Below are 26,186 nucleotides of genomic sequence, written 5' to 3' on the forward strand. Positions count from 1 at the left end.
TCCTCTACTGTGTTGAAAGCCTACCGGATCTCTAGGAGTAGGAAGAAATGCGCAGACAAATCCACTAGTACAATTGAAGAGACAAGTCACCTACAGCCACAGATCCAACCCTCAGTTTGCCGGGCTTCCTGAACAGTGGATTTTATTAATCAGTGCTTTTGAATTTGTCTTAATGTAAAACTATTAGAAAACCACACGTTCTTAATTGTAAGCTCAGTTGTTTTATCTAAAAGGTGCATTAAATGTCAAAGTAGCAGTATACTATTCCTGCGCTTGCAACATAGAAATTCAAAGAAATAGTGTAAGATTGAAATTGAAGGGGTGGGGGTTTGTAAAATTTTAAGGTAGGTAAATCCATTTTGCTTGTTACCAAAAGATCACCTTTTTGGAAAGGAGCAGTAAGTATTTAGTATATCAGCATTGATTCATGTCTGCTAACAGTATTTTAAGAGACTGGATAGCTTGATTCTGTCTGGCTAAATATTGTGCTTTACTGAAATGAGCTGTTTCTGGATACAGCTTTGGTGTACTTGAGTATGTATTTGCAGTTTGAAAGTGTCAGGATATCAATTACAAAACAAGAGCACGTCTTTTTAAAAGTCAGAGTGATGCTGACTGCACTAATCCCATGTTAGACTAGAAAGTGCCTTTAAAAAAAGGCAACGAACTGTGATTGGATAACTTATTTCCTAATTTGGAGAAAATCTTTGGAATGAATACAGGGCTTTTCTAAATCTGATTAGTTTCGGTCAATTGTAAAGACTGATTAGCTACCTGGAGTGTCTGGACAGCCTAATCTCTTCCTCAGTGCTGTAGACAGCTATTGTGCATTGGTCAAACAACAGTAAAACTAGCTTGATCAATGCTTGAGTTTGTGAAACATGCAAATACTATCAGTTATTCATTGTTTCTTCACAAGCCTTCACTGTTTTGAGTAAAGTCTGTTCATTAGCATAATTTACAGCAAAATTGAAATAGCCTAGAAAAGAACAAAGGAGGGAAATGTTTTCTGTAGTTTTTTCCCTCGTGAAGAAACATGCAAATGCAGGCAAAGATTTAATGTGTTATGAGGGCATTGTCTGAAAAGAAAACTAAGAACCTAAATGTGGAATTTGAATGTTACATGCATACTTTGTATCTAGCTTGGTATTTTAATTTTAGAACAAATTACATATTGGGGCTAAGGGACTGAGCAATCCACCTCTGTTGTGCAGCCCATCTGGCCTTTAGGGACCCCTTGGAGCCTAAAAGATTCAGAGTGTCTTCAGCAAGGCCCTATTATGGCCACAATTTCAGGTTTGCGTTGAAGGTCTGTTTTTAAGAAAACTTTTTAATGCCTTTTTCTTCTAGAATTTTGCAAATCTGTCATAGTCTTGACAAATTAGGTTACGCAGCATTTGCATACCAGAACTTCATGGCGCAGTTTGCAGCAGCTGCCCAATACCCACCAAGTGACGCTGTCAATAGCAGAGCTCTCTGAATCAGTCAGACCAGGAAGCCCCATGCATAGATGAGTCGTCATCTTCCCAAGACGAGCAGATCACCGAGTCCTTGTGTGCTTCTGGGTTTGTTTAAACCCTCTTCTCTCAGGCTGTCTCACCATTGAAAGAATTTATACTTCAAAATGCAATTTATTTTTTTTTTCCTCTGATGTGGAGCATGCTTGCAAGACTTCTCCTGTGGGCAGAGAGCAGTGGTGGTAGTGGTGAACTTGTACAGCCTAAATAATGGTGGTGGCTCCAGGGCCTTTGAGGGTGGCAGCAGCTCCTTCCACAGTGTGCTTCCAAGGCCGAGTGTGGTTTTTGCGTGGTCTCATGTCCAGTTGACAGAAGACAGCAATTGCTGGCTGGCATGGTTATAAACTGCTATGAATCAGAAGACAGTGTAGCCCTTTAGAAAGGATAGAGCTGGTATTTTTGGGCTTTGGATGGAAACAGCCCAAGAAACGTTCCATGAAGCGCTCTGCTGCGGGGCGAGGCGGCAGCGGCGGCCCTCGGGGCGCCTCTGAGGGGAGCGGCGGGCGGGCGCTCGGGCCGGTTCGCGGGCTGCTCGTACGGCAAAGCCCGGGCTTCGCCTCGCGGCTGCTCGCGCCGCGGGGAGCAGCCCCGCTCCGCTCCTCTCCACAGGGGAAACGGTATGGCGGGTCGGAGGGTGATGGGGTGCCCCTGCCGCCCGAGGTGGGGAGAGGGCTGCTGTGGCGGGGGATGCCCGCTCCGGAGCCTGGAGGGCAGCGATAGCGCCTCTGTCCCTCCGGGCTGCTGCGGGAGGGCGAGGCAGGACGCCACCCGCTCCTTCCCCCGCCGCCCCGCCCCGGGCACGCAGGTGTTGGACGGGGGTGGGCTGGCCGCTTTGCCATGGCGGGGGCTGCAAGGGACGGCCCGGAGCGGCCGGAGCAGCAGGAGGAGGAGGAGGTAAGGGGCTGGGAAGGGGGAACGGCGGCGGCGGGGGTCTTGAGGAGCTCCTGGGGGCGGGGGTCCTGGGCGTGCGGGGTGGTCCCTCCCGCTCCGGTCTGCTGGGTTTTTAATTTCATTGCCGGTGGGAAGGGGAGCGGGCGCTCTGGGGGCGTTCGGGGCAGCTGGGACTCGCCGCTGCCGAGTTCCCTGCGGTGCTTCTAGCCCGGCGCAGCCTGTCCCGGCGAGGTACCTGAGGTAGCTCTGAAATCCTCACGACCACCACCCTTCTCTCTCACCAAGAAGCTCCGTGTAACTCTGATATTCTCCTTCAAATGCACTATACGGTACGTACTGTCCACTTCGGTGGCAGGAAAAAAAGCTCATTCCCTTTCCACTGCCTCTTCCCTGCGGGGCTGTCTCTGATCAAGGCAGGTGGGGTGTCGGGGCGGGAGGAGGTTCACCCTCCTCAGGAAGCCTCATCACCTCGCAATGCTCATCTGGAAGTTAGGAGTGAGACGGTACCTAAATGCTTCCTCTTGAGGCTCGGTGCTTGCCGAGCCAGGAGTGGAGAGGCAGGTAAGAGGTGATTGAGGACCGCCCTCGCTCCATGGGTCTTGAGGGGGGATCTGGCAAAGATGGGAAGGGGCAGCTTCACGACAGAGGGGCCAAGGTAACCTTTCAAGATGTGATGGAAAGCGGTCAAGCCACGGAGCTCATCAGACACTGTGGGCACCTGCTGTTCTAGCTTGACTTTTTGTGTTCAGAAAGCATCTGGGTTAATTAGTGGGAGAAATCTGAAGATTTTAAACAGATAAGCCATGTTTGGCTTACAGAGCCCCACAGCACTACGTTGCCAGCAGCTGGAAGAACATCCTGGGAAAGCACTGCTGTATCCTGCCTTGCTTGTGTGCCCTTTTTAGGTGTCTGCACCCAAGTCCTGCTCCTGTTGTTTCTTCCACTCAGGGGTGGGCTGGTGTTGCTAAGAAACCTGAAAACAGTCCTCAAGAGACTTGGTGTGAGGGACCTGCGATGCCACCTGTGACTAGGACACTCATGCTTTTAAGAGGCAGTTGTATGGTCACCCACAAAACAAACACTGCCAGTATTAGTTCTATGCTGAGAAAAAGCTGACTCAAAAGCTCCTCCTTGTTAGCTGCATTTTCATTGTTTCTCAGATAAACCTAGACTAGAGTTTATCTTTGAGTCACAGGTTTTGCCCTCTCATCTTACTGCTTTTAAATTACTTGTTGGTTCAGTTCTGGACTCGACTGATAAAGAACAGCTTAGGACAAAATGCAGCTGCTTCCTACACCCGTAATGTTCCTGCAATATCTTCACACAGTTGCAAAGAGTTGTTTTCAATGTGCTTAAATACTTTCTTTAGAAATAAGATGATCTGTTATAAACGTTGTATTCAATTTCTGTTCTGCTGGGGAAGGGAAAACTTAGCAAGCAATGAGAAGTATGGTTTTAACTTACAAGAGAATTAAAAATAAAGGAAATACACGGTATGAGATGCATTATTTTTCTATTAAAATGTTTAAACTTATTCTTCTATTTAAAGAGCTAAATCAAATCTCTCAGCTATTATGCTCTCTTGGTTTACCTTGAAACACAATTAAGTTTGATATAACAGGAGCATTTATAAGTATAACATTTTCAAGTTAGTCTGAGGACAAAAAATATAACTTCATGTGACTGACTCTCCTTTCTCTTACCTCCTACACCATCCTCTCATGTTTCTTCTAAAGCTTATAGAAGCAATTTGATTCAACTATACAACATGGGTCTCAAAACAAAATTTTTGTTGTAAATACTTTGTGTTTTGTTCCTTATTTGACCACTACATATACATTCAGATGTCTCATGAATTTCTGGAGTACTTTAAGGTGACTGACAGACAGGTGAAAAAGCTTTCACTGGATTTCACAGAAATTAAGCAATTTCTGTTGCTTGAGGAAGCAATGCAGCAGGGAAATTCAGCCTTAAGAGTGAAAAACCTGTTAGTTGCTCATAGCCAATGCACTGCTGCTGCTCATGCTGCCCCGCACAAGTGTGATGTTGTCCTTCTCAAGCCAGTTTCTGGTGTCACTTTTTAGCAATATCATGTAAACCCAAACAAAGCTGGGAGACTTACTTCTCTAGATCCTGTATTGGGCAGCTGCCGTGTGTATTTTTTTCTACTCCTAACTGTAAGCCCAGGAAGTTAGAGAGAAGGAAATGTTTCAGCTTTACTGGCGCAGAGACCTACCTTCATTTTTACCACTGTCTCATCAAATATTGAGGTAGAAAACTTATTTAAATTACATGGCAATCACTATGAAGAGTCAAAATATATTATGGGCTGCTGCTTTCGGAAAGAGACATCAGAATGTAGGGTTTGGATGATTATTTCTCAGCAGATAGAAACTCAGGGGCACTCAATGAAATTACCGGGCAGCAGATCTGCAATGAATGCAGTGGTGTTTCCTTTCAGGGTATGTGCCATTCGTGTGTAGAACTGCTATGGTGTATCACGGCTTAATGTACGAATGAGTTCAAAAACCTATTAGGCAAAATAAAAGGAAAACAGGTATTGAACAGTGATCAGGATGTAACCTCCATTTCAGGAAGTTCATGAACTTCTGATTCCTGCTATTTCTGTGGCTGACCAAACAGGACACCTCTGTATGCTGTGTGTCTCTGACAGTTTGTTTTATTCTGAAAATAATGTTCATAAGCAAAATTTAGTGAAAATTTAACTATTACTGTGACCGAAGTACAAACTTTGCTTCAAGGTGATCTGGGAGTGTGGTTCAGAAAGTAGCTGAGCAGCATCCTGGGGGTGTGTAGAATCACAGTGAGACTTTTTAGAAAAACTGTATTAAGACTGTGACCCTTCTAACCATGAAACTGATATAAAGCCAGGAGTACTGCCTATGGCCTGTAAGCTTAGATTTTGGTTGACTCTTTCCTGTGCCACAGCTTTAGTTAGAATAATTCTAAATAACTTAATGTTCTTTGCGTTACAAAAATATGTAGGTATCATGTATATTATATGGAGGCATTTCCTTTTACTGTGTTAGCCTTGGCTATTGAAAGGACAAGGGGCAATGGTTTTAAACTGAAAGGGGGACATAAGGAAGAAATTCTTCCAATGAGGGTGCTGAGACAATGGAACAGGTTGCCCAGAGAAGCTGTGGATGCCCCGCCACTGGAAGTGTTTAAGGTCAGGTTGGACGGGGCTTTGAGCAGCCTGGTCTAATGAAAGATGTCCCTGCCCGTGGCAGGGGGCTTGGACTGGATGGCCTTCAAAGGTCCCTTCCATTGCAAACCATTCTGTGATACTATGACAGCTACTAGGGAAAATAAATGGGAAAGCAACATTATGGATCTAAAAGTTTTTCTCGGCCTGTTTTAGGGGTGGAATGGGATGCAGGATTTACGTAGCAGTGGTTTATGTCTCTTGATTTCAGCTGGAAGTCATCTTGCCAGTGCTTGGAGATCAGAAGCAAAGGTTATCAAAGGAAAATAAACTTTTAAAGTAATTTAATTTCTGATAGGATGGAGGTAAGGCTAGTAGAAGGGAATGATTAAAAAATAAAACAGTGTGATAAGGTTCAAAAGTACCCAGCCCCTGGAGCAGAGCTCAAGAGGGCTGTGTTGTGAGTCAAGTGAACAAGATTCTGTAGACCCCACAAGTGTAGTGAAGCTCACATTTGATAGGACTTATGTATGAAAAATTGAGAGTTACTTTGTACAGCATATATATATATAGTCTGTTTGTTGTGCTTAAAACCTCTCACCAAATTAACTAGCATATTGTTCTGATGAAGTCTGTCTTGTGACTGCTTACCGCCCTCTTTTTTTCCTGGAAAGAAGAAAATTACCAATATGGAGTGCAGGTGAAGCCTGCTGTGGCAATACCATTTTGCAGCTTGTGCCCTGACACCATCCGCTTTACTTGGGCGTAGTAATGGGACGCCACCCCGTCTTTCTCTGTAGGAACACAAAAAGGAGAGTCTTGATGCTTGTGCTTGCTTGTTCACACCCACTCAGATAAAACAGTTCAAAGGAAAATTCTTAGATGGTAAAAGGCTCTGTCTAGAAGTCTAAAACTTATCAAAACTCTGTTAGGTAGTAAAGATTACGGTACTTAGTACATTTTAAAATGTTCAGAAATTAGGTAGCATATCAGAGTATTATCATTGGGGTGGATCACATTACCATACCTCTGTTTTTATCCTGATCTGTGTAAGAATTAAGGGCTTGTGTGTTCAGCTGAGGGAGAGGGCAGACCCAGCGCTAATATTGCTACTGCTCGTCTTCATGGTTCCTGGTTCCTGCTGACAGCAGTCTTTCAAAAGGGGTTGAAAGCCTAAAAGTCTAAATTCAGGTTGGATGTGTTGTCCCTCTGAAAGGAATACAAGATTAATGGAAAGTAATTTTCTTCCTGTATTTTGAATTTTATGGCATGAAATTAAGTCTTACAATTTTTTTTAAAGGTTTTTCAGTACTCTGGAAAACACTATTGGAAAGCAGTGTTAGAATTTCTGTTAGACTCTGTGGATTTTTTGTCTTTTAATTACTGTTATGGAACCTTATTTTCAGTTTTTATCTTACTGTTATTTGGCAATTCTATTAGAGAATGTTCTTGGATGCTTACAGTACTTTTCAAACATCAAAAGGCAAATGAGAGAGCACAGTTTTGCAAAATTTTTTAAACAACGCCTCAAGTGACTTAGAGTCCTTCCTAAAGAGGACTTGGGCCCCAAAATCACTTTCCCTATTATGCCAACTTTCACAAAAGATACAGAAAAGTCAAGCCAAAAGGAAGATGCACAAAGTCGAGTGACTTTGCCAGGGTCACACCAGCATTTTGTGACTAAGGAAGGAACGGAGCACAAATATTTTGGACCTCTTCAGTCTGCCTTTGACTCTGGAACTTCCCTTCTATGAATGTTATCTAATTTCTATGGTATGAAAGTATCTATCAGTTATTATGAACTGAAAGATTAATACAAAAAATTATTTTTTAAAAAAAAGTTTAAAAGATTTCCACCCTTAAAAAAATCGGAAACACTCAAAACTAAGCTCAGAAAATAGTGTAACAACATGTGCACTTCTTTGCTCCTTCTTGCTTGTTTGTAGACTTGTTTTTCAATAGCTTGCAAGAAACAGGTGGGTAAGCCTAAATTCCTTGTAGGAACACTGGAATCTGTTTTTTAGGGGCTGAATTAAGGAAAACAACTGTCAAAAATTAAAACAAAATGAGGGGTTAAGGGCATATGGATTTATTGGTCGAATTCCTGAATTTGGTGTTAACCTTAGATCTTATGACTCTGTAGTGTTTAATTTTTGTACCTTGCTTTTCTCATCGTTTGTTCTGCTTCATCTCAAACAGGAACACAGGCTCTCGATTTGCCGCAAATTATGCTATGCAATAGGAGGTGCCCCAAATCAAGTGGCAGGGAGTGCTTCTGCTTTCTTCCTACAGATCTACCTGCTAGATATAGCCCATGTAAGTAGCACAAGAAACCTTTACATAAAGACTATTTCTTTCTTCAACTCTGATATTGTCAACAATGTCCCTGGAATGATAAAAGGTGAATGAGCTAATAAAGCTTTTGAATTGTCTAGTTATCATGCCCTCTAGCTGCTCAGCATCCTGGGAAGTGCATAAACTTGTCCAGAAATATTTTTTTCTTTTTTTTTTTCACTAGTTTCCTTTCTGTCTTGAAGCAGCCATTGTTTGCTTTTAGTTTGGGATCATTAGTAGAACTTTAGGCACTGTAGAGCTCACACGCTTGCAGACACAAGAAAAAGCCGTTCTTTGTGTTAAGAGTCAGAGCGTAAGATATGAGATGTGTGAAACATTAATAGCACCATGTTGAGGTTGTGAAGTTTTGTTCATTTGGTTTAGTTAAAGATCACTGCAGTTGCTTCAAGTAGTCAACATACCTTCACATAGATTTTATTTGGTTTGTCTAGAATAATTTCTTTGCAAAGAAAGCTGAGTTATCTTTCCTGAAGGTTCTTTGCTTCCAGTCTGTAGCTCTCTGGTGCAGAAGCAGACCTGGTAAAACAAAGCAGTAGGAGTCATCCCATTCATCTGACTTTCAGCTGCTCCAGCTGGATTTCAGGACAGCAGAGAAGCAAAAAAAAAAATCAATCCGTAGGCATTTTTTACTGTTTGTATTGTCTTGTATGTCTGTATGGCAACTAGGTGGGACAGATCAAGTATTATAACATAGAAAAAAGGATTTTAAGGACATCTGGCCGAATTGCAGGGACCATGAGAACAGTTGTAGCTGAAACTAAATAAGTGGCTTTCGGCACTGACTGTTTTCATTTGCTGGAAAGAACAGGAGGTTCTGGATCAGATATCATCATCCATTTGCTGTTTCAGATATCAAAAGAGAGGATGTCAGGACTGGGGGAGTGGAGGTGTCCAAAAGATTGAGTTTATGGTTTTCCTATAAAAGTCTGATATCTGAAGCTGAGACGTGACTTACCTGGTAAATTTGGCAACACAATAAGACTGGCATGTAAAACTGAGATCTTGAGTGTCTTGTTGAGAGCTAAGTCACAAGATCTAGAAAAGGGGCCAGTTTAGGACATCAGTGTTAAAGATGGCAAGTGGATGGCATGGAGTCTGAGGAGCTGGAGGTAGAACAGGCAACTTGGAGGTGCAGCAGGGAGGTGGATTCAGCTCTGACTACAGTTGTTTCACACTTATATCAAGGATGGCAATACAAGCCATTGGAGATGACGAAGCATGGACTAACTGAGAAAGACACCAATACAATTTTCTCAGGGTGCTTATAAGTATGGCAATTTCCCCACCCTCTGCTTATCACAGAAATTGAAAATCCTTGAAGCTAGGAACTGTTCATTCCTTTATCTGTTTGTGTACAGTGTCCAGAAAGCTGGGGTCCCATTCCTGCATCTTTGGGCACTACCTAAATAAATGACATAATAGTAACTATTTTGTTAACAAGCTGCTATTGAAACCCCATCATTTTGCCTAGTGTTTGTAATTATACACTTACTACTTCATTAGGGGACATAATTATTTGTTCCTTGATGATTTAGTTTTCACTGAAGTAATCCTGCAGGGACGGGATTTATCTCAAGGCCTGACAAACAGCTCTGAAATCCTATGTTTTTTTCCACACATTTTCAGGTGAGAGCACGTAATTTTATAGTCACTAGCTGGATTTGATTCTTGCCCACTTAGAGGGCAGAACTGTTTTAGCTCTTTCAGAGATTGGGAAGCTTGCTAGGTGTAATCTTTCATACATAATCTCAATCCTTTCTAAGAAAATTACACTTGTATTCACTTCCTGTAGCTTGTGGGTTTTTCTTTTGAATTCTGTGTCCCACCTAAATTACGTGTATAAGCTACAGACATATAAATGTAACTCCGAACCACCGCAAATTACTAGAAAACACCAAAACCTCTGATAATAGGTTCCTGGTCTTTATTCCTTTTGAGATGGGTGACTTGAGCGTATTTTATCCTGTATTTTATTAACACTGAGAAGTTTCTGGCATTGGTGCTCATGGACACTGTCTCAATTTAGGGGCTAAGAAAATGCAGCCAAGCCCCTACCGATGATGAAGACAGGGTGACTATGCAGACTCCACTCCTAACATAAGAGGGGTTTTAATTTTCCTCAAGGCTTTCTTCCACTTCTGTTTATGTAGTATCCACTTCCTTTCTGTCTATTCACATTATCTGAACAAAATACCAATGCAAAACCCACCTAATTTGAAGCTTTCTCTCTCCGTGTCCCTTGTCACTGCAGTATTTCAACACCTCTATCCTTCTGACTGCTGACTTGTTCTTGTTTGGCTGACCTGTCTCTTCAGAAGCAGTAGTGAGTTGTGAGCAGCTCCATTGCAGCCCCAATGGCAAGTCTTCCTTGTGGTCGGTGGGTTTCTTGCCACCCAAGCTGTGGGAGGATTCAGGTCAGTGAAGGTGGATGAGATGAACATCAGCTAACTGCTGTGGGACACAGCCCAATGCCCATCCCAGCCTTGTCCTACGCTGCAGCAACAGGATGCTTGGAAAGCCACTGTCATTACCTGCTGGAGACTACCATTCCCAGTCCTTCCCTGTTGACAGTTTTTCTAGGGTGGAGTATGTGTCTCGGGGCTGGTGGTGTCAGGATGATTGGCTGCCCCTGCAACTTCACCTAATTTGGGCTAAAATTCAGCAAAAGCATATAGCACCTGCCTTTTGCAAAGGTCGTCCAGGACATCTCAGAGAGTATTGCTTCTTTCACCTCTGAGGGAATACATACAGCAAATTCTGCAGGCCAGGGACCTGCACCAGCTGGAAGCCGTGTGATGCTGCCTAGAGGCGATAAGCTCTGCAGAAAAGCAGGGGTCACTAGCTCAAGCTTGGTGGTGTATCAGCTGCGTTCAGCAGGCTTCCTGCTAGGTTGGAGCACTGATAGCATGAAGAAGTGGTGGAGTGGTTTTGTCTGCTGGTGCTGTTTAAGCCCCACAGGTTGTTTCAGCAGTTTCTCGCTCTCTTTTTCTCCCCCCACCTTTTTTAACCAATGTGTGATAATGAATTCCTAAGTTCTCTTGCAGACATATGCGGAAAATAACTACGTTGCCTGGGATAAATTATATTTCTAAATAAGCACTTCGGTACGGTTCTCCTGGGTTAACTTCAAAGGTTTTTCTTATGTAACCAGTGACCATTTTTCAAGTGAGATTGTTGGACATGTCCTGGCAACTTTGATTTGAACAGATGCACCTTATGCCATTCAGTTGTCACAGTTCAGTTCTGAGTGGATAGAGTCTGCTGTGCTACAAACCACAGCCACATGCCACCTGTTGGCAGCCTTGTCGGTAATCTCAGGAGATTAAAACACATGAATGCATGTACACAGCTCCCTCTACTTTTTTTCTAGATCAGGTCAAGATAAAGGTATGGGCAAATGGGGCTGTGTGGGGAACAAAGTGAGGGGATAATTACAGAGGAACTCGGTCAGGTTTTATGACTAAGTCAAACAGGAGACAGAAGTCCTTGTTTATCTTACTCTTTCCTAGTTCTAAACACATTCATAAACTCTCCTTCCTCGCACTTTTCCCCTCTAATCCCTTCTTGCATGGTGCCTGTCTCAGTGCCTCACTTGTTTGCTACAGGTAACCAATAGTAGTTTGTATGATAGCAGCAGACATGTTTTGTAAATGAGCTACCACTATTCTTTAAAACACTGAGGTTTATTTCTGGAAAGTTGCTTTATTCTGTTTCATTGTATTGTGAAACAATGGCTCTTGTTTATAGTATTCTGTCTGTACTTTCAGATTACTCCATTTCATGCCTCTCTGGTGCTGTTCATTGGAAAAGCCTCAGGTGCAGTTACTGATCCTGTTGCTGGCTTTTTTATTAGCAAAAGTAGATGGACGAAAATTGGCCGGCTTATGCCTTGGTAAGCATGAATGTGTACATATGTTTACATATAAATTTATTTATGAATACTCTGTGTGTGTTGTGATCATACAGTCACCTCATTGAATTAGAGTAATTTTTCTTTGCCTGGTTCCCAGACAACAGTGATTGTGTTCATTCTATAGATATCAAAAAGAAAAAATGTCATGTCATCTATTTCCCTTTAACATGTTCACCCATGAAAACATAGAAGAGATTTTCTACCTCTGGAGACACAAACAAATAAAGCCAAACACTGTATTGTTAACAAAACCGGAAGTTCCTATCTAAAACTTTCTTGAATTTGTGGTTGAATTTTCAACTTTGTCTGGACTCCTTTAGTTTGGCTTCACTCCTCCACAAAGTTGGAACTTGTTTCTACTTGTGTCCTAGTGTGCCTTCAGTTCTCACATCAGCCTTCCAGGAGCTCTGTTAACTTTAATTCCCTAGGCCTTTCAATTCAGTAAAGTGTGTGTGCTTACATGTGGAACAGACGTGACACCATGGCATTGAAGGGCTCAGTGGCCAGTGCTGCTTGACACTCTGTTATGTTCCTCCTTACAACCGTCATTCTGGTCCTGCTTCTCTTACATCCCCATGATCAAATACCTAATTAAAAAAATCATCATGCTTTTATAATGAATGAGATGCTGTGAGATTTTGATCAGTATTTCTACGGGGACAGTGTGATATTTCACTGACAAACTTATCCCTTGTACGCACTTTAGCTAGTACACTAGTATGTGTGCTGCCCATGTGCTATAAGGAGATGTTAGGAGAATGAATGTTGCTCATATAGGAAAGAGATTGACAGGTGGGAAGTAGAAAAGTGGAAAGAACTGGTATTTTGCATGAATTATGAATTTTTAATTAATATAACCCCCAAACTTTATTCACAACAAAAACCTAGGAGTAAATGTGGTATCCTGAGCAAAGAAGTTGAATTTTCATGGAAAATAAGCCCATTTGTTTAGCTGGTGGTTCTCTTGATGTCAAACGCTTTTAGGGCCACAGAAACTTGTCTGTCGGCAGCTTACATTTGACAAAGAATAGAAGGCAAGTACGGGTGGGAACAAGGCTGAGATCAGCTGCTCTTGGCCCCAACAGGAACAGGGCCTTCAGGTCCAAGCTGAGGTTTTGTCAAGAGCCCCATGGGGAGAAAGGAGCTTGCTGCTGTTTCTCTTTTCAGGATTTGGTTTGTGGCCAGGTAAATGGAGTGCTTTTTAATGAGCACTGAATTAACCAAGTAACAAAGTTATTCAAAAAGAAAATAATGATGTTTTTATACAAGTGGCATTAGATGTATTCTGATGCCTTTTTTAGTTCTCTGAAAATACTGCAAATACGTGTGTTTAGAGTCAGTGTTATATCAATGTTAGAACAGCTCCCATCCTAGCGCAAACACAAATTGATCAGCCTTTTGCACTGTAAACCAACTACTGTACAACTTGCACTTCTTACAGGAAAAGTGCTTGTCTAATCCAACCTTTAATATGTCTTCATCAAACAGCTGCTTTCTTTCCAGAAAGATTTTGTCTGGTTTTTTGGTAATGGTATTGTTTTTTTCACGGGGATTTTGTTCCTACACTTTGGAGGTCACACCATATTTATACAGAGCAAAAATTGTCTTCCATGAGCTTAAAAGTACTTCAGTATTTTGAAATTATTCTGACTTCTTAAATATCTAGAGTGAAGCAATGGAATTGGCTCAGTTAGAAAAGCTTGCCAGCAAAGCAAGAACATTAGTAAAGAAGGTGAATGTTTAGCTATAGTTTAATACTGTACTCAATATAAAAAAAAAATTCACCAACCACTTTTGATCTCTTTTATGCAATGTGTTTAAAAGGCATAAGCAGACATTGACTTGAAATACGCAAACCTGGTCAAATATTTTGTCAGAGGAGGTAACAGTAGACAATCAGATATTCAGCAACTTCAGTAAGGCTCTGAAAACTCACTGACATTAATAAGGAAAGGAAAATGTGGGAAGAGGATGGAAGGTGGGAAGAATACAAAGAAGGTCGTTGCTGAAAAGTTGCAGGAAAATTGACTATGAAAATATTTTACTGTGGTGACTCTGTCTGGACACCAGTCTTGGAAGAGCTCACGCTTTTGGAGAGGAAGGTAGATTCCCTGAGATGTGTTAGGATTTTACCCTTATTTGTGTTTTCCGTTGCTGACCAGCTGTGGCCTGGGGACTGGAGGGACAGAGAACACCAGAACCTGGCACTTTCCTTGTAAATGCTCAGCTCCCAGTGATGCTGCCCGTCCCAAAGAGCAGTGTGGGAAAGCCATTGTTTTACTAAACTATTTACCCATGTTACTCTTTTGTATTCCAGGTTTTCAGTTCACGATTGCAAAATAATCAGCTGACCCCCAATGTCAGGAGTGCTGTTGTGAAGGGATTAATCTGTTTTCTCTTTTACGTGTTTGCGTATTTATTGTTGGGATCTTGGTCATCTAATTACATTGTTTAATGCCTGATTTACAAGAATACAGGAGGGCCCTGATACTGCTGCAGCTCAGACTTTTAGGAAATAATAGCATCTGGCCACTTCTTCCATATCATGGTGTTTGACAAGCATTGTTTGCCTGAAATAATTTTTAGATTAATGTAATTAATTGCTGGCTAATGGTCTGGAATTTAAGTTTCTGTGGTTCTTTTTTTTAAGCCACCTTCCTGACCAGTGATCCTTTTGTGTTTTAAGTGATTAGGAGTTTTGCTGTTGAGTTAAATGGAGCAAATTATTGTCTACCCAAGTAGATACAGACCGTAGGGACTTTTGCAGTGGGCTGTCCATTACCTTTCATGCTTTTTTCAGCATTTTTAAGTATATAAACATATTTGCACTTGCTGTAAGTAGCAGTGAAGACGGTAAGGTGAAAGGAAAACTGAAGGCATTAAAATTGGAGGAGGGAATCCTTGGTAATAAGTGGGCTCATGTGAAAATTGCAGAAGTATGTGAACACATGTGACAATAGAGCTTAGTTTTCAGTGGTTCTTTCTAATAAATGTGTCGTCTGAGACATGCACTAAGGAGTGGCAAAATAGGTATGCTGTGCAAGGAAACTGTGTCTGTTCTGAGTGGGATGTTAACTTAAGTATAGCTATTCTCCTTCAGATTTGCTGGGGTTTTTTCCATTTTATGGAAGTACTTGTATACATTGATTATTAATCTGTGCATTTAATGCATGCTAACATTCAATACTTAAAAACATGGCATTACTGTAGTTAGAAAAACCGCATGTAAAATAAATCGCATTGTATTGATTATTAGTGGGAAATTTTAATGTGCTTTGCTGTCATTACATTGAGATTGTTGACATGTGTTAATCTTCTTTGCAGGATGCTGGCATGTACACCCTTCACAATAGTGTCCTATTTTTTTATGTGGTACCTGCCTCCTTTTCTGTCGGGAAGAGTCGCATGGTACCTGACGTTCTACTCCCTTTTCCAAGCGCTGACCACAGTGAGTAGGTTAGAGGTCATGATATTTTCAACAGTAACTTGCTTGTTTTCTGTCTATGTTAATGCATTCAAATTTAGTAAACTGAGATATAACAGAACTTTAAATTTGGTTTCACCTTCTAGTGAGTTTAAGGGATAAGCAGATGTCCTTTTATGAAACTCTCTGCTGGTTGATGGTTTCTGTCAATGCCTTCTCTGGCAAATGCCCTGCTAATTCAGACAGATTTCTTCCAGTCACTTTCCTTGGCAGTGCCCTAGATACTCAGCTCATTTTTGTATAGATCCAGAGATACATTTGGGTTCTTAATTCCAGGTAGACATCTAACTTCTCATAACTTCTATTTTCAGGAGCAGATTAGGAGACCAAGTAGGCTTATGGCTCTAGTTCTGGGTGTTTTGGCTCAAGCTAGAAGGTAATTAAAAGTCAGGATACCAGAGCTGAATTACTACTAATAGTAGTCATCATTATATTTATGCCTGGATAGAAGAGTTTGAGCACATGAATTTCTTTAATACAGCCCAGAACTTGCAATTTTTATGCAGAAGCCATAATTTCAGTGGATCCCGAAGAACTTCTCTGACACATTCCATACTGTACATGTAGGGGTTGCACCATCCTGTTTTGCCTTGTAGCCAATATCAAAGTGAAACAAGGAATATTCTGTGCAAAGCAGCACCACACCAGAGATTACGACTGGAAGTGAGACAGCTGCACTGCAGTTTGGCAGGGTGTATCTTGACTGATTGAATTTCACTGGATCACATTTAGAAGAAGTGGTTCCCAGATGTTTAAAATATTTGTGTTTCTTGTTTGACTTTGGCTTTTCTCCTGTTTACAGATTTGTTGGATCTGGGAATTCTGTATTCCTGTGTTAGGCTGGAATGGTTCCTTAGGTCCTTTGTTTCCTCTGGAGAAAGATGGTCCAGAAGACATTCATAATGGCTTAAAATAATTTTCTTCCCTCTTTCTTTTGAAGGAAAACCACAAATTTTCCATGGCAGAGCTTTGAAAACGTATATACTTGCCATGTTTGATGGCGGTGAACAGAAACACATTTTGTATGAACAGAGTAGGATGTGGATTGCGAGACTTAGTGTGCCTGGATACAGATCTCTGTGGTGTGGCATGTGGAAACACCACAGAGAACTTGACTGTTCAAGCAAGTTCATGTCCCACTTCCATTTTACAATAGTCTGAGAGTTTGGCCAATATGTTGTTCCAAGATTTTAGAAGTTGTGCTGGTTTTGGCTGGGATAGAGTTAATTTTCTTCACAGTAGCTAGTATGGGGCTGTGTTTTGGATTTGTGCTGGAAACAGTGTTGATGACACTGGGATATTTTCATTATTGCCGAGCAGAGCAAGACAGATTCAAGGCCTTTTCTGCCTCTCACACTTCCCACCAGCGAGCTGGCTGGGGATGCACAAGGGGTTGGGAGGGGACACGGCTGGGACAGCTGACCCCAACTGACCCAAGGGATATTCCACACCATATGATGTCACGCTCAGCCATATAAAGCTGGGGGAAGAAGAAGGAAGAGAGGCACATTTGAAGTTAGAATGTTTGTCTTCCCAAGTAACCATTACGCATGATGGAGCCCTGCTTTCCTGGAGATGGCTGAACACCTACGTGCTGATGGGAAATAGTGCATGAATTCCTTGTTTTGCTTTGCTTATGTTCACAGCTTTGCTTTACCTATTAAACTGTCTTTATCTTGATCCATGAGTTTTCTTACTTTTACCCTTCTGATTCGCTCTCCCATCCTGCTGTTGTGGGGGAGTGGGTGAGTGGCTGTGTGGGGCTGAGTTGTTGGCTGGGGCTAAACCACAGCAGAAGTGATTTTTATTTTAGTTCAACACTATAAGGACAGGGTCCCACTCACATCACAACCGTCCAAAAGGTGAAGCCTTTGATGTTCAATGTATTTTTCCATTAAGTGCTACTGGAGATAAGGCCTCTCCTGCAGTAGAAGTGGGGCTTATTTACCCAGCATTGCAACAGATATTACCAGTGCATTATTTCTATCAAGATTTTACAGCAAGGTAACAATGGCATGCTAGATACAGTGTTGTAAAAACAAACAAGCAACACTCCTCACCTACCTTTTTGTCAGTGCGTGGACATAGCAATTGGGTGTTTCTACCTATTCTTAACTCAAAGTAAGGAGTGTGTGGCAAAATGGTGCTGAAGAAAAGTAAATTTCACAGTTATCTCCTGGAATTACATAGCGAGACAGATGTTTGAAATATTTGGGGGATTTATACAGTCTTCTGGCTTCCATAAAGTGGAAAATTACATTGTCTTCATTATGGCTTTGCTTCCTGTTAGTTAGCTCAAGCTAGGAATGTGATAGTCTCCTAGTGCAAAGAAATGCACTAGGTACTTTATAGCCTAGCTATGAAGGACGTTTTCCCAAGGAAGCTGGAGGAGCACAGCATTAAGGTAAAGTCTCTTGGTAATTTATTATTATTTGTATTATGAAAGATACTTTTTCCCTCTTATATGCTCTACATATCAGAAAGAACAGACAGGTCCTTGTGCTAAAAAATACAATGATCTAAATAAGTGAATTTCATTAAACCATTTTCCTGGATATCACAGGAATACAGCATTTACCCTGACGTTTCCTAAGTGATGTTCTTTCTTTGCATAGTTATTCCAAGTACCATATTCTGCCCTCACCATGTTCCTCAGCACAGACCAGAAGGAGAGAGATTCTGCAACAGCATACCGTGAGTGTGATCTGGGCTTTCTCATGTGGATTAGGGATGAGTTTTATTTAAGAATTATTCTTTATCTATAGGAAGCTCCTAATGGTTTGTGTCCCTAAACTGGACTTTTATATGAGGTTTTTAATATCTGATGAAAAATATTCTGTCTTGTAAATGGTTCAGTTTTTCCAGCTAAATAGGAGACATTGTTTTATTGTCTCAAATTGTCTCATTATCTATAAACTCTTTTCAGTTTATTGCTGGCTAGGCAAAACAATAAAAAACACTCTTACCCAAGCCAGGATAGGGAATAATGATTTCATTTAAAGGTGATTTGTAGGGGAAAAAACTAAGTGCTAATCTTGTCTAACATTCAATTAAAGAAGTCCTGAAAGCAATTTTGAGTATTTTCTTTTATTGTTTGTTCTATTTTGTTTGGATTTCATTATGTTTGTGTGTTTAATGTTATAAATTCAAATCTCCTAGTTGACTTCTCTGAAAAAAAATCTAGAGCTCTTAGAACCAAGACAGTTAACCCCACCAAAAAAGGACAGTAATTTTGTGTACATGTTCACAGCAACTGAAATACCTCTTTTTCTTTTGTGTTTGTTTGATTCTAACATACCCCAGGTAGTTTAAGGATAGATCCTACTGTAATGTAACTAGCACTCTGTGTCTGTATTAATTAAAAGAATGATGGCTTTCAGACCATATCTCTCGCTCTTCAAGAATCAAAACCAGACAAAGATTTTGCTTTGAAGCAAATTGATCAGACCAAAAAAAGTGCAATGAAAATCTTTTCAAGATGCCTGTATAGATCATAAATTGAATGTAAGAACAGTTTCTTTCCTTCCTACTCTCTTCAGCTCTGTTCTCACACGTTCTTTATTATTTAACTGCTGCCTCTCTCAGCTACCAGCATTAAGCAAGGTAAAGAGAAAAGAGTGTTCAAATGTCACGTGAAAGACTTTTCTGTGTCGTAACTTGTCCTTCAGTGTTGCTTTAGAATAACTTGTAATTTTTTTATTGCATCTGTTTTCTCTTCCTGGCAAGAGCCCTTTTATCTTCCATTAGTCCTTCTAACTCTCAGCATACTTGCTTGCGTATGTTGAAAACTAGACCATAGAGGCACAGTAAAATGGCCAGAAGTGCTAAAAAAATTGTCAGAAATTCTAGATACAATATCCCCTGAGCAACCCAGTCCCTTTCCGGCCACATGGAACAGTTGTAATTTGCATTATCATCAACTATCTCAAGAGAAAGTCTGGGCTAGCAGTCATAGGACAGGACTAAACAGCAGGAGATTACAGTTGTGTGTTATTCTTTGGCACTGACTGTATTCTGAGTCATCTGGCCTAAATTCTACCAAATCCATGTACCTAGTGGTTTCTATTGTCTGGTTTTATGTCTTCAGAGGCTGTGATCCAAATAAATGTACTTTCCTATCTGCTAGTCCCAAGCAAGGCTTCACAGGCATGTGAAATTTGTGCTCATAAAAGCCGTTGAACTCCATGGCTGAGAGGTGTTATACATTTATAGTGTTATTTTATTGTTCAGAAAGGGTTTAACTTTTGAGTGTACAGCTGTTCTGCTAAGCCAAGTTAGGGTGGTTCAATGAACCATAGTTTTGACTTTTCAAATGTTGGTATTTTTGTATATTCTGAAATTATATTTGTTTGGAGTCAAGTTTTCTTGAAATGGTTATGATTATGTGAGAATCTCTTTTTTCCCTCTTTTTTTAACAGGTGTTTTATTTAAACACTTTTGCCTCTCTTTGGGTTTTGTAGAGAATTCTTCTTGTTGATAGACTTTCTTGGATGTAGTTGTTTGCTCAGGCATTTCTTCAACTGTTTAAAGAAAAACAGCTGTGTAATATGAAGTGTTCTTTTAAAAAAAAAAGAAGGTTGGGATCAGAGGATCCATTACCCTCTACTGGAGATAAGCAGAACTGCTTATTGTAAATTTTGTCCTGCTCCTTACTATAAATGGATGATAGAAATACTACCAGGGATTCCAAAGTTGCTTTAACATAAATCCTACTTACATTCTGGGCAAAAGATAACTAACTTCAAATACGACCTGGTTCCTGAAAGATCAGCTTTCCTGGCTAAGGTGGAAAGTAATACATCATAAATTCTGAGCACACAAGAACTTTGAAATATGCCTGTTTCTCAGCTCTTGCTACTTAGAAAATGAGGTTTCACAATGGCTGTATTTCTGTTGCCTATAATGATGCTTCTGAGCTTTATTCTATGCCAGTGCTTGGTAAAACGCAGATCTAGAGCCCTCGGTAAAGGTTATAAATGTGTAGGTGGTGTTTTGAATGCAAGGTGTGCTTCAGGTGCATTGCCTTTGCAGTGAGTAGTCAACAGTTTGAATGTTCTGCAAGGCCCATCTGAGACTACTTTGTGACCAAATACGTCAGATCAGGGTGAGGTTAGGATTTCCACCATCTGCCAGTGTTTTTGTGTGTGTGGACTGAACCGTAACACTGCTAGTAAGATTGGATGTGAAGTTCAGGGAAGAAGAGTTGGTTTGTTTGGTTTTTTTTTCACCCCTCATTGGTTTAAATTAATGTTACGTGAAGCCCCAAATTTTCCATTCAGAAGCATTCTCTGTTTGGGACCATGCTAACAATGGTTTAAATGATCCAAGTCTCCTAGGGAGCCGCTCTTTCCTTTTCCTTACTTGATCTTCTGTAACTACATACGGCCCTTATTACTGCAGTGTCTGAACACCTCGCAGTCTGTGTGCATTGCCCTCCTCTCAGATGGAGAAGTACTTTTATCCCTTACAAGGATACATAAAAACCCATGTGTTCAAGGTCACCAAGGGAGACTGTTACAGAGCAGAGAACTCGAACAAACCTGAACCTAGGAGCTTTTGAAACACCTCTCACTTCCCAGGAGAGCATGATAACCACCAGGACACCGTCTGCTCTGGAAGCGGCCCTTCAAAATCCCCCATGGTGCTTCTGAGAAAGGAACATGGGACTCCTGGGACCACTGAGAGAGAATAAGAAAAAAAGTCTGATGTTTAGGTCAACGAGAAGAGCATTTCCTTATAAACAGGGAGTCTTGGTCTCTGTTCATAATCTGTTCATGTATTCAACTCTATGGATCTTTATGTAAAATGCATAAATAGTCTCTGGAGCTAGGACAGGAATTCAGTTTATTTCCCTGACGTGGGGATGTTGCGTATGGATATATTCCATGGAAACAGGAGTGGTAGGCTTGAAATCCCTCACGGTGAGAAGGGTCTAGAACCCGGATTACTCGCCACTCACCTGTGACAGAGCTGTAACAACTAGCCGCCATGTTGACTGATTCTGAGTATATGAAGCATTAGCTGGATGGCCACGGTTAGATCTTTGCTTTCCCAGATTGAGACGTTGGTTGTTTTTTTAGATGATCCCTTGTTCTGATGGTGCTCAGAGTGTTAGTAATCTGAATCATTCTCCAAGGCTGAGGTTGCTGTGCCTGATTGTGGCCTTAGGCTGTTAAGAACAGTATCTGCTGTTTTCAAGAGTTTTGCAGCTATATTATTTCAAATAGAAGCCTGAGGTAAATATAATTTTAATTTACAGTTGGAGAACATAGAGGACTGATCAGATAAGTGGCTTGAAAAATATTTCACAAGTTACTGCCAAGCTTGAGATGAAAAGTCTGATATTATGGCTCCTGGGCCTGCTTTGGAAAAATGGCATTGAACATTTAGACAGACAGACAGAATGGTGGGGGTTGGAAGGGACCTCTGGAGAGCATCTCATCCAACCCCACTGCTTGAGCAGGCACACCCAGAGCAGGGGGCACAGGAACGCGTCCAGGCAGGTTGTGAATGTCTCCAGGGAAGGGACCCCACAGCCTCCCTGGGCAGCCTGTGCCACTGCTCTGGCACCTGCACAGGGAAAGAGTTTTTTCTCATATTGAGGTGGAACTTCCTGTGTTCCAACTTGTGCCCGTTGTCCCTTGGCCTGTCTTTGGGCACTATTGAAAAGAGCCCAGTCCCATCATCCTGATACCCACCCTTGAGATATTTATAGGTATTGATGAGATCCCCCCCTCAGTCTTCTCTTCTCCAGGATGAACAAACCCAAGTCTCGCAGCCTTTCCTCATAAGGGAGATGCTCCAGTCCCCTCATCATCTTGGTAACTCTCCACTGGACTTGCTCAAGCAGTTCCACATCCTTCTTAAACTGGGGGCTCAAAACTGGACACAGCACTCCAGATGTGGCCTCACTAGGGCAGAGTAGAGGGGGAGGATAACCTCCCTTGCCCTGCTGGCCACACTCTTTTTCATGCACCCCAGGGCACCGTTGGCCTTCTTGGCCACAAGGGCACAGTGCTGGCTCATGGTCATCTTGCTGCCCACCAGCACTCCCAGGTCCTTCTCAACAGAGCCACTTTCCAGTAGTTCAGCCCCCAGCCTGTACTGGTGCGTGGGGTTGTTCCTGCCCAGGTGCAGGACCTTGCCCTTGCTCTTGCTGAATTTCATGAGGTTCCCGTTGGCCCAGCTCTCCAGCCTGTCCAGGTCTCGCTGGATGACAGCACAGCCTTCTGGTGTAACAGCTGCTCCTCCCAGCTTGGTATCATCAGGGAACTGGCTGAGGTTACGCTCTGTCCCTTCATCCAGGTCATTGACGACTATGTTGAACAGGACTGGACCCAGCACAGACCCCTGGGGAACACCACTAGTGACAGGCCTCCATCCAGACTCTGCTCCACTGATCATGACCCTCTGAGTTCTGTTGTTGAGCCAGTTCTCGATCCACCTCAGTGTCCTCTCATCCAACCCACGCTTCCTTAGCTTGCCTGTGAAGATGCTATGGGAGACAGTGTCGGATGCCTTACTGATTTAGAGTAGTTCCACTCTGGCCCTTGAGGTGACGGGTTTCTATGTTATCCCCTTGTGGCTCTTAATCTCGGATGTATTCATCATGCAGCTTGTATAAAAGAGGCTCTTCCATGGAGGCTTCTAAAAGCTGATCAGAAAATAGATGACAAAACTCTTTCCTTAAAACTGACCTTCCAGTTCTGCTGTTCTTGATATTGCTTTTTCTGCTTGTTCCCTGTAAAAGAATATGGTTTTATGAAGTTTCTTTTCAGTGAGACAAATGAGCAAGCTTGCAGACAGTGGAGGTGTCAAGTTCTCATCCTCATTGCTCATTTGTGCTTGTTTCTGTAGGAATGACCATGGAAGTGCTTGGGACCTTGATTGGAGCTGCACTTCAGGGGCAGATTGTAGCCAGTGCTCATGTCTCTCATCACTGCACTGTGAATCCTGCAGTAAACACAACCGACTCCTGGCATGACACTCCCAGCTTTCTAGATCCTGCAGATCTCCTGTATCATCAAGTAAGTGTCAATGGAAGCACGCTACATTCTCTTAGAGAGAGGGGTGTGGGCAGGTCTGTATTCCCATATCATAGCATCCAGCTGGATGGGTATGAACATGACTTCCTTGAAATCAGTAATGCTGGAGCTGAGACAGCGGCCTTGTTGCAAAGAAGGCTTCGTCTCTGCTGTCTTTGCAACCACTTCTCAACATGACAGCAGAATTACACTGAGGAGCTTTGCTGAAGATGCCAAACTGTAAAGTAGGTAGGAGGTATATGGCCATCCTTTGTTTTCAATAGGGGCTGATATGCAGTTTAAAAATAGAACCTTTGTATGAAAAGCTTACTTTATCCTGCCAGGAATATCCTGCATCCATTTCTCAGGTGCCCAGCACAAGACAGATATGGACCTGTTAGATGGGTCCAGAGAAGGGACACAAAAATGGTCAGAGGCCTGGAACACCTCTGCTATGAAGAATGGCTGAGACAGTTGGATTTGCTCAGCCTGAAGAAGAGAAGGCTCCGGGGAGACCTTATTGCAGCCTTTCAATATATAAAGGAGGCTTATAAGAAAGACGGAAAAAGGCTTTTTTCCAAGGCCCATAGTGGCAGGACAAGGGACAATGATTTTAAACTGAAAGAAGGTAGATTTAGATTAGATATAAGGAAGAAATTTTTTATTATGAGGGTGCTGAGACACTGGAACAGGTTGTCCAGAGAAGCTGTGGATGCCTCATCCCTGGAAGTGTTCAAGGCCAGGTTGGATGGGTCTTTGAGCAGCCTGGTCTAGTGGAAGGTGTCCCTGCCCATGGCAGGGGAGCTGGACTAGACAGTCTTTAAAGGTCCCTTCCAACCCAAATCATTCTGTGATCCTATGATAAAATGGTGGCTACGGCAGGATCGTTCAGTTCAGCAGCACTGCTTTTCAAAGTAGTTATCACTAAGGATCTCCCATAAGGGTTAATGGCTCTTATGTGAACAAAAATGTAAGTCCTACTTGGAATCTGTATTCTTGTGAAGGTACAAAGCACTGTTGAAAGTAAATGGTGGGTAACTGGCAACTAGTGGGAGCAGGGCTCAGTGGTTAACATGTGGAATGAACCTAGAGATCCTTTCTTGTTTATTTTATTTTCCACAGCAGATTTTTCCTGTAATCCTGCACAAGTAATTTAATCTCCTCGTGCTTCAGTTTGATATTTTTTGAGAACCAGAGAAGGTTTTGTATCTGGGAAGAAATCCTAAAAACTGATCCAAACCCCAGTGAACACAATTTGATAGTCTTCCATTGTTTCCAGTGGTCTTGAAACAGGCCCTGAATCAATCAATTTCCTTCTGTAATGTTTTTTTCTGTGTAACTTGTGAAACCAGCAGTTTGTTAGTTCCATTTTACCAACTGCTAGATTCAGTCTTTCTTTTTATATTTTCATCTGTTTCTCTGTCAGTGCATGTACTAACTGATATATACAAATTCCCCATGAAGAAGATTCCTTGACCTGAGTCTAATCTCAGGTGCTTGATGCAAATAAGGATGTACATCTTCATGCTCTGCTTATTGTAGTTGAATAGCTCCTATTGCCACTCTTCAGCAGTAAAATTATGAGCTAAAGGCACATTTTCATGCATACTTTGAATTTGCATACCCTGGCACCAGCACTGGTTGCCCAGGAAGGGGACCAAGCCTTGCCTCCCCCCACTCCCAGACACTATTCTCTGCCTCTGTGCTACCTGATCCTTGTGGTTTTGGCACAGGTCATTGTAAGAATTGTCAGAGAGCTGATCTGGGTAAACTGCCTGGGGAAAGCTGGGCTGCTTCTGTAAGCAGCCATGCTATTTTATAGATGATTAAACTGTTTTTGAGGCTGCTTTTTAGGAACTTCCAGTGTATATTTTAACAAGACACAGAACATCATCCTGTCTTCCTTCTTAGCTTCTAGGACAATGGCTTGATGTAGAAAACTACTGTGCTGTAACAGCTCTGTGAATTGTCAAGATGAATAGCTTGAAAAGTTGTGGGGCAAGCTGAATTTCATTGCATAGCAGATGCTCTGTCTGAATCTTCTTTATGCCATAATCATCAACTTCCACCTTCAAATCTCTTAAATGGCTTTCAACGAAAAAAAACCCCACATGGTCTTTATTTGTTTCTTTTCTGTCTAACCTCATGTGCTTTCCTGTCCTTTCTGAGGCAGGAGGGAGATAGAGAAATAAGCTTCACAATGAGTTGAATGTCGTTTTGAAAAAGTAACAAAGATACATAGCCTAGAGTAGGCAGAGCTTGTAGGTATAAGTAATATCTTTCATTAACTAGCTACTAATACTGGGAAAAAATGGAAAAGCTTTTAGACACACAAACATTTTTCAGATCTGAAGAAGTCGCAGTGCAACTGGAAACTTGCCTTTTTTCCCCAAAATATATGTGTTGATTTAATGAAAGATATCACCTTCCTCATTTCACTTCCTTATTTACAAACAGCAAAGTGTTCATTTTTTGTGAGGATTTCCTGTTCATTTATTTTGGTCTTTTGTTTTTTCCTTCTTCCACTGTTTTGTGTGTCACCTTCTCAGGTCTTGTAGATAAGTAGTGTCCCATGGTTGAGAATGGTCTGGATCATGGTGTCCAGCTGTTTTTCATGGGTAAGGTTCTGTTCACTCCTTGTTCTTTCCAAAGAGCCCCCAGGCCTGGGCAGAGGCCACAGTCTGAATGAACTGCTCTAGCAACCCACCTCATTCCCTGCTACCCTGTTTCGTGATGGACCAGAAGTTTTTGCCATTCACATAACCTGGCGTCAGTTTGCTTGGCTTATAGGAGCATGTATGGCCACTGAGCCATGTGGGGAGCTGCTTGCATC

At 42.0% G+C, this 26,186-nt stretch overlaps 1 protein-coding gene across 3 annotated transcripts in view; it reads left to right on the plus strand.

Annotated features, from left to right (window-relative positions):
- The first annotated feature begins 2,287 nt into the window (after window positions 1–2,287).
- MFSD2B (MFSD2 lysolipid transporter B, sphingolipid) overlaps window positions 2,288–26,186 on the plus strand; it is a 47,275-nt gene continuing 23,376 nt past the window's right edge. For 2 of the 3 annotated variants that reach the window (XR_010372379.1, XM_064448141.1), the window contains exons 1-6: window positions 2,288–2,411; window positions 7,777–7,893; window positions 11,700–11,824; window positions 15,170–15,293; window positions 17,945–18,023; window positions 23,187–23,356. Coding sequence is in view for 2 of the 3 variants with exons in the window: in XM_064448141.1 (XP_064304211.1) it covers window positions 2,355–2,411; window positions 7,777–7,893; window positions 11,700–11,824; window positions 15,170–15,293; window positions 17,945–18,023; window positions 23,187–23,356 (672 nt within the window). In the remaining variant the exon portion in view is untranslated. Of the gene's footprint in view, window positions 2,412–2,500; window positions 2,738–7,776; window positions 7,894–11,699; window positions 11,825–15,169; window positions 15,294–17,944; window positions 18,024–23,186; window positions 23,357–26,186 lie in introns of those variants that run through there. The other variant, XM_064448142.1, reaches the window with a different exon arrangement.

The sequence above is a fragment of the Phalacrocorax carbo genome, chromosome 3 (genome assembly GCF_963921805.1).
Source record: "Phalacrocorax carbo chromosome 3, bPhaCar2.1, whole genome shotgun sequence".
NCBI lineage: Eukaryota > Metazoa > Chordata > Aves > Suliformes > Phalacrocoracidae > Phalacrocorax > Phalacrocorax carbo.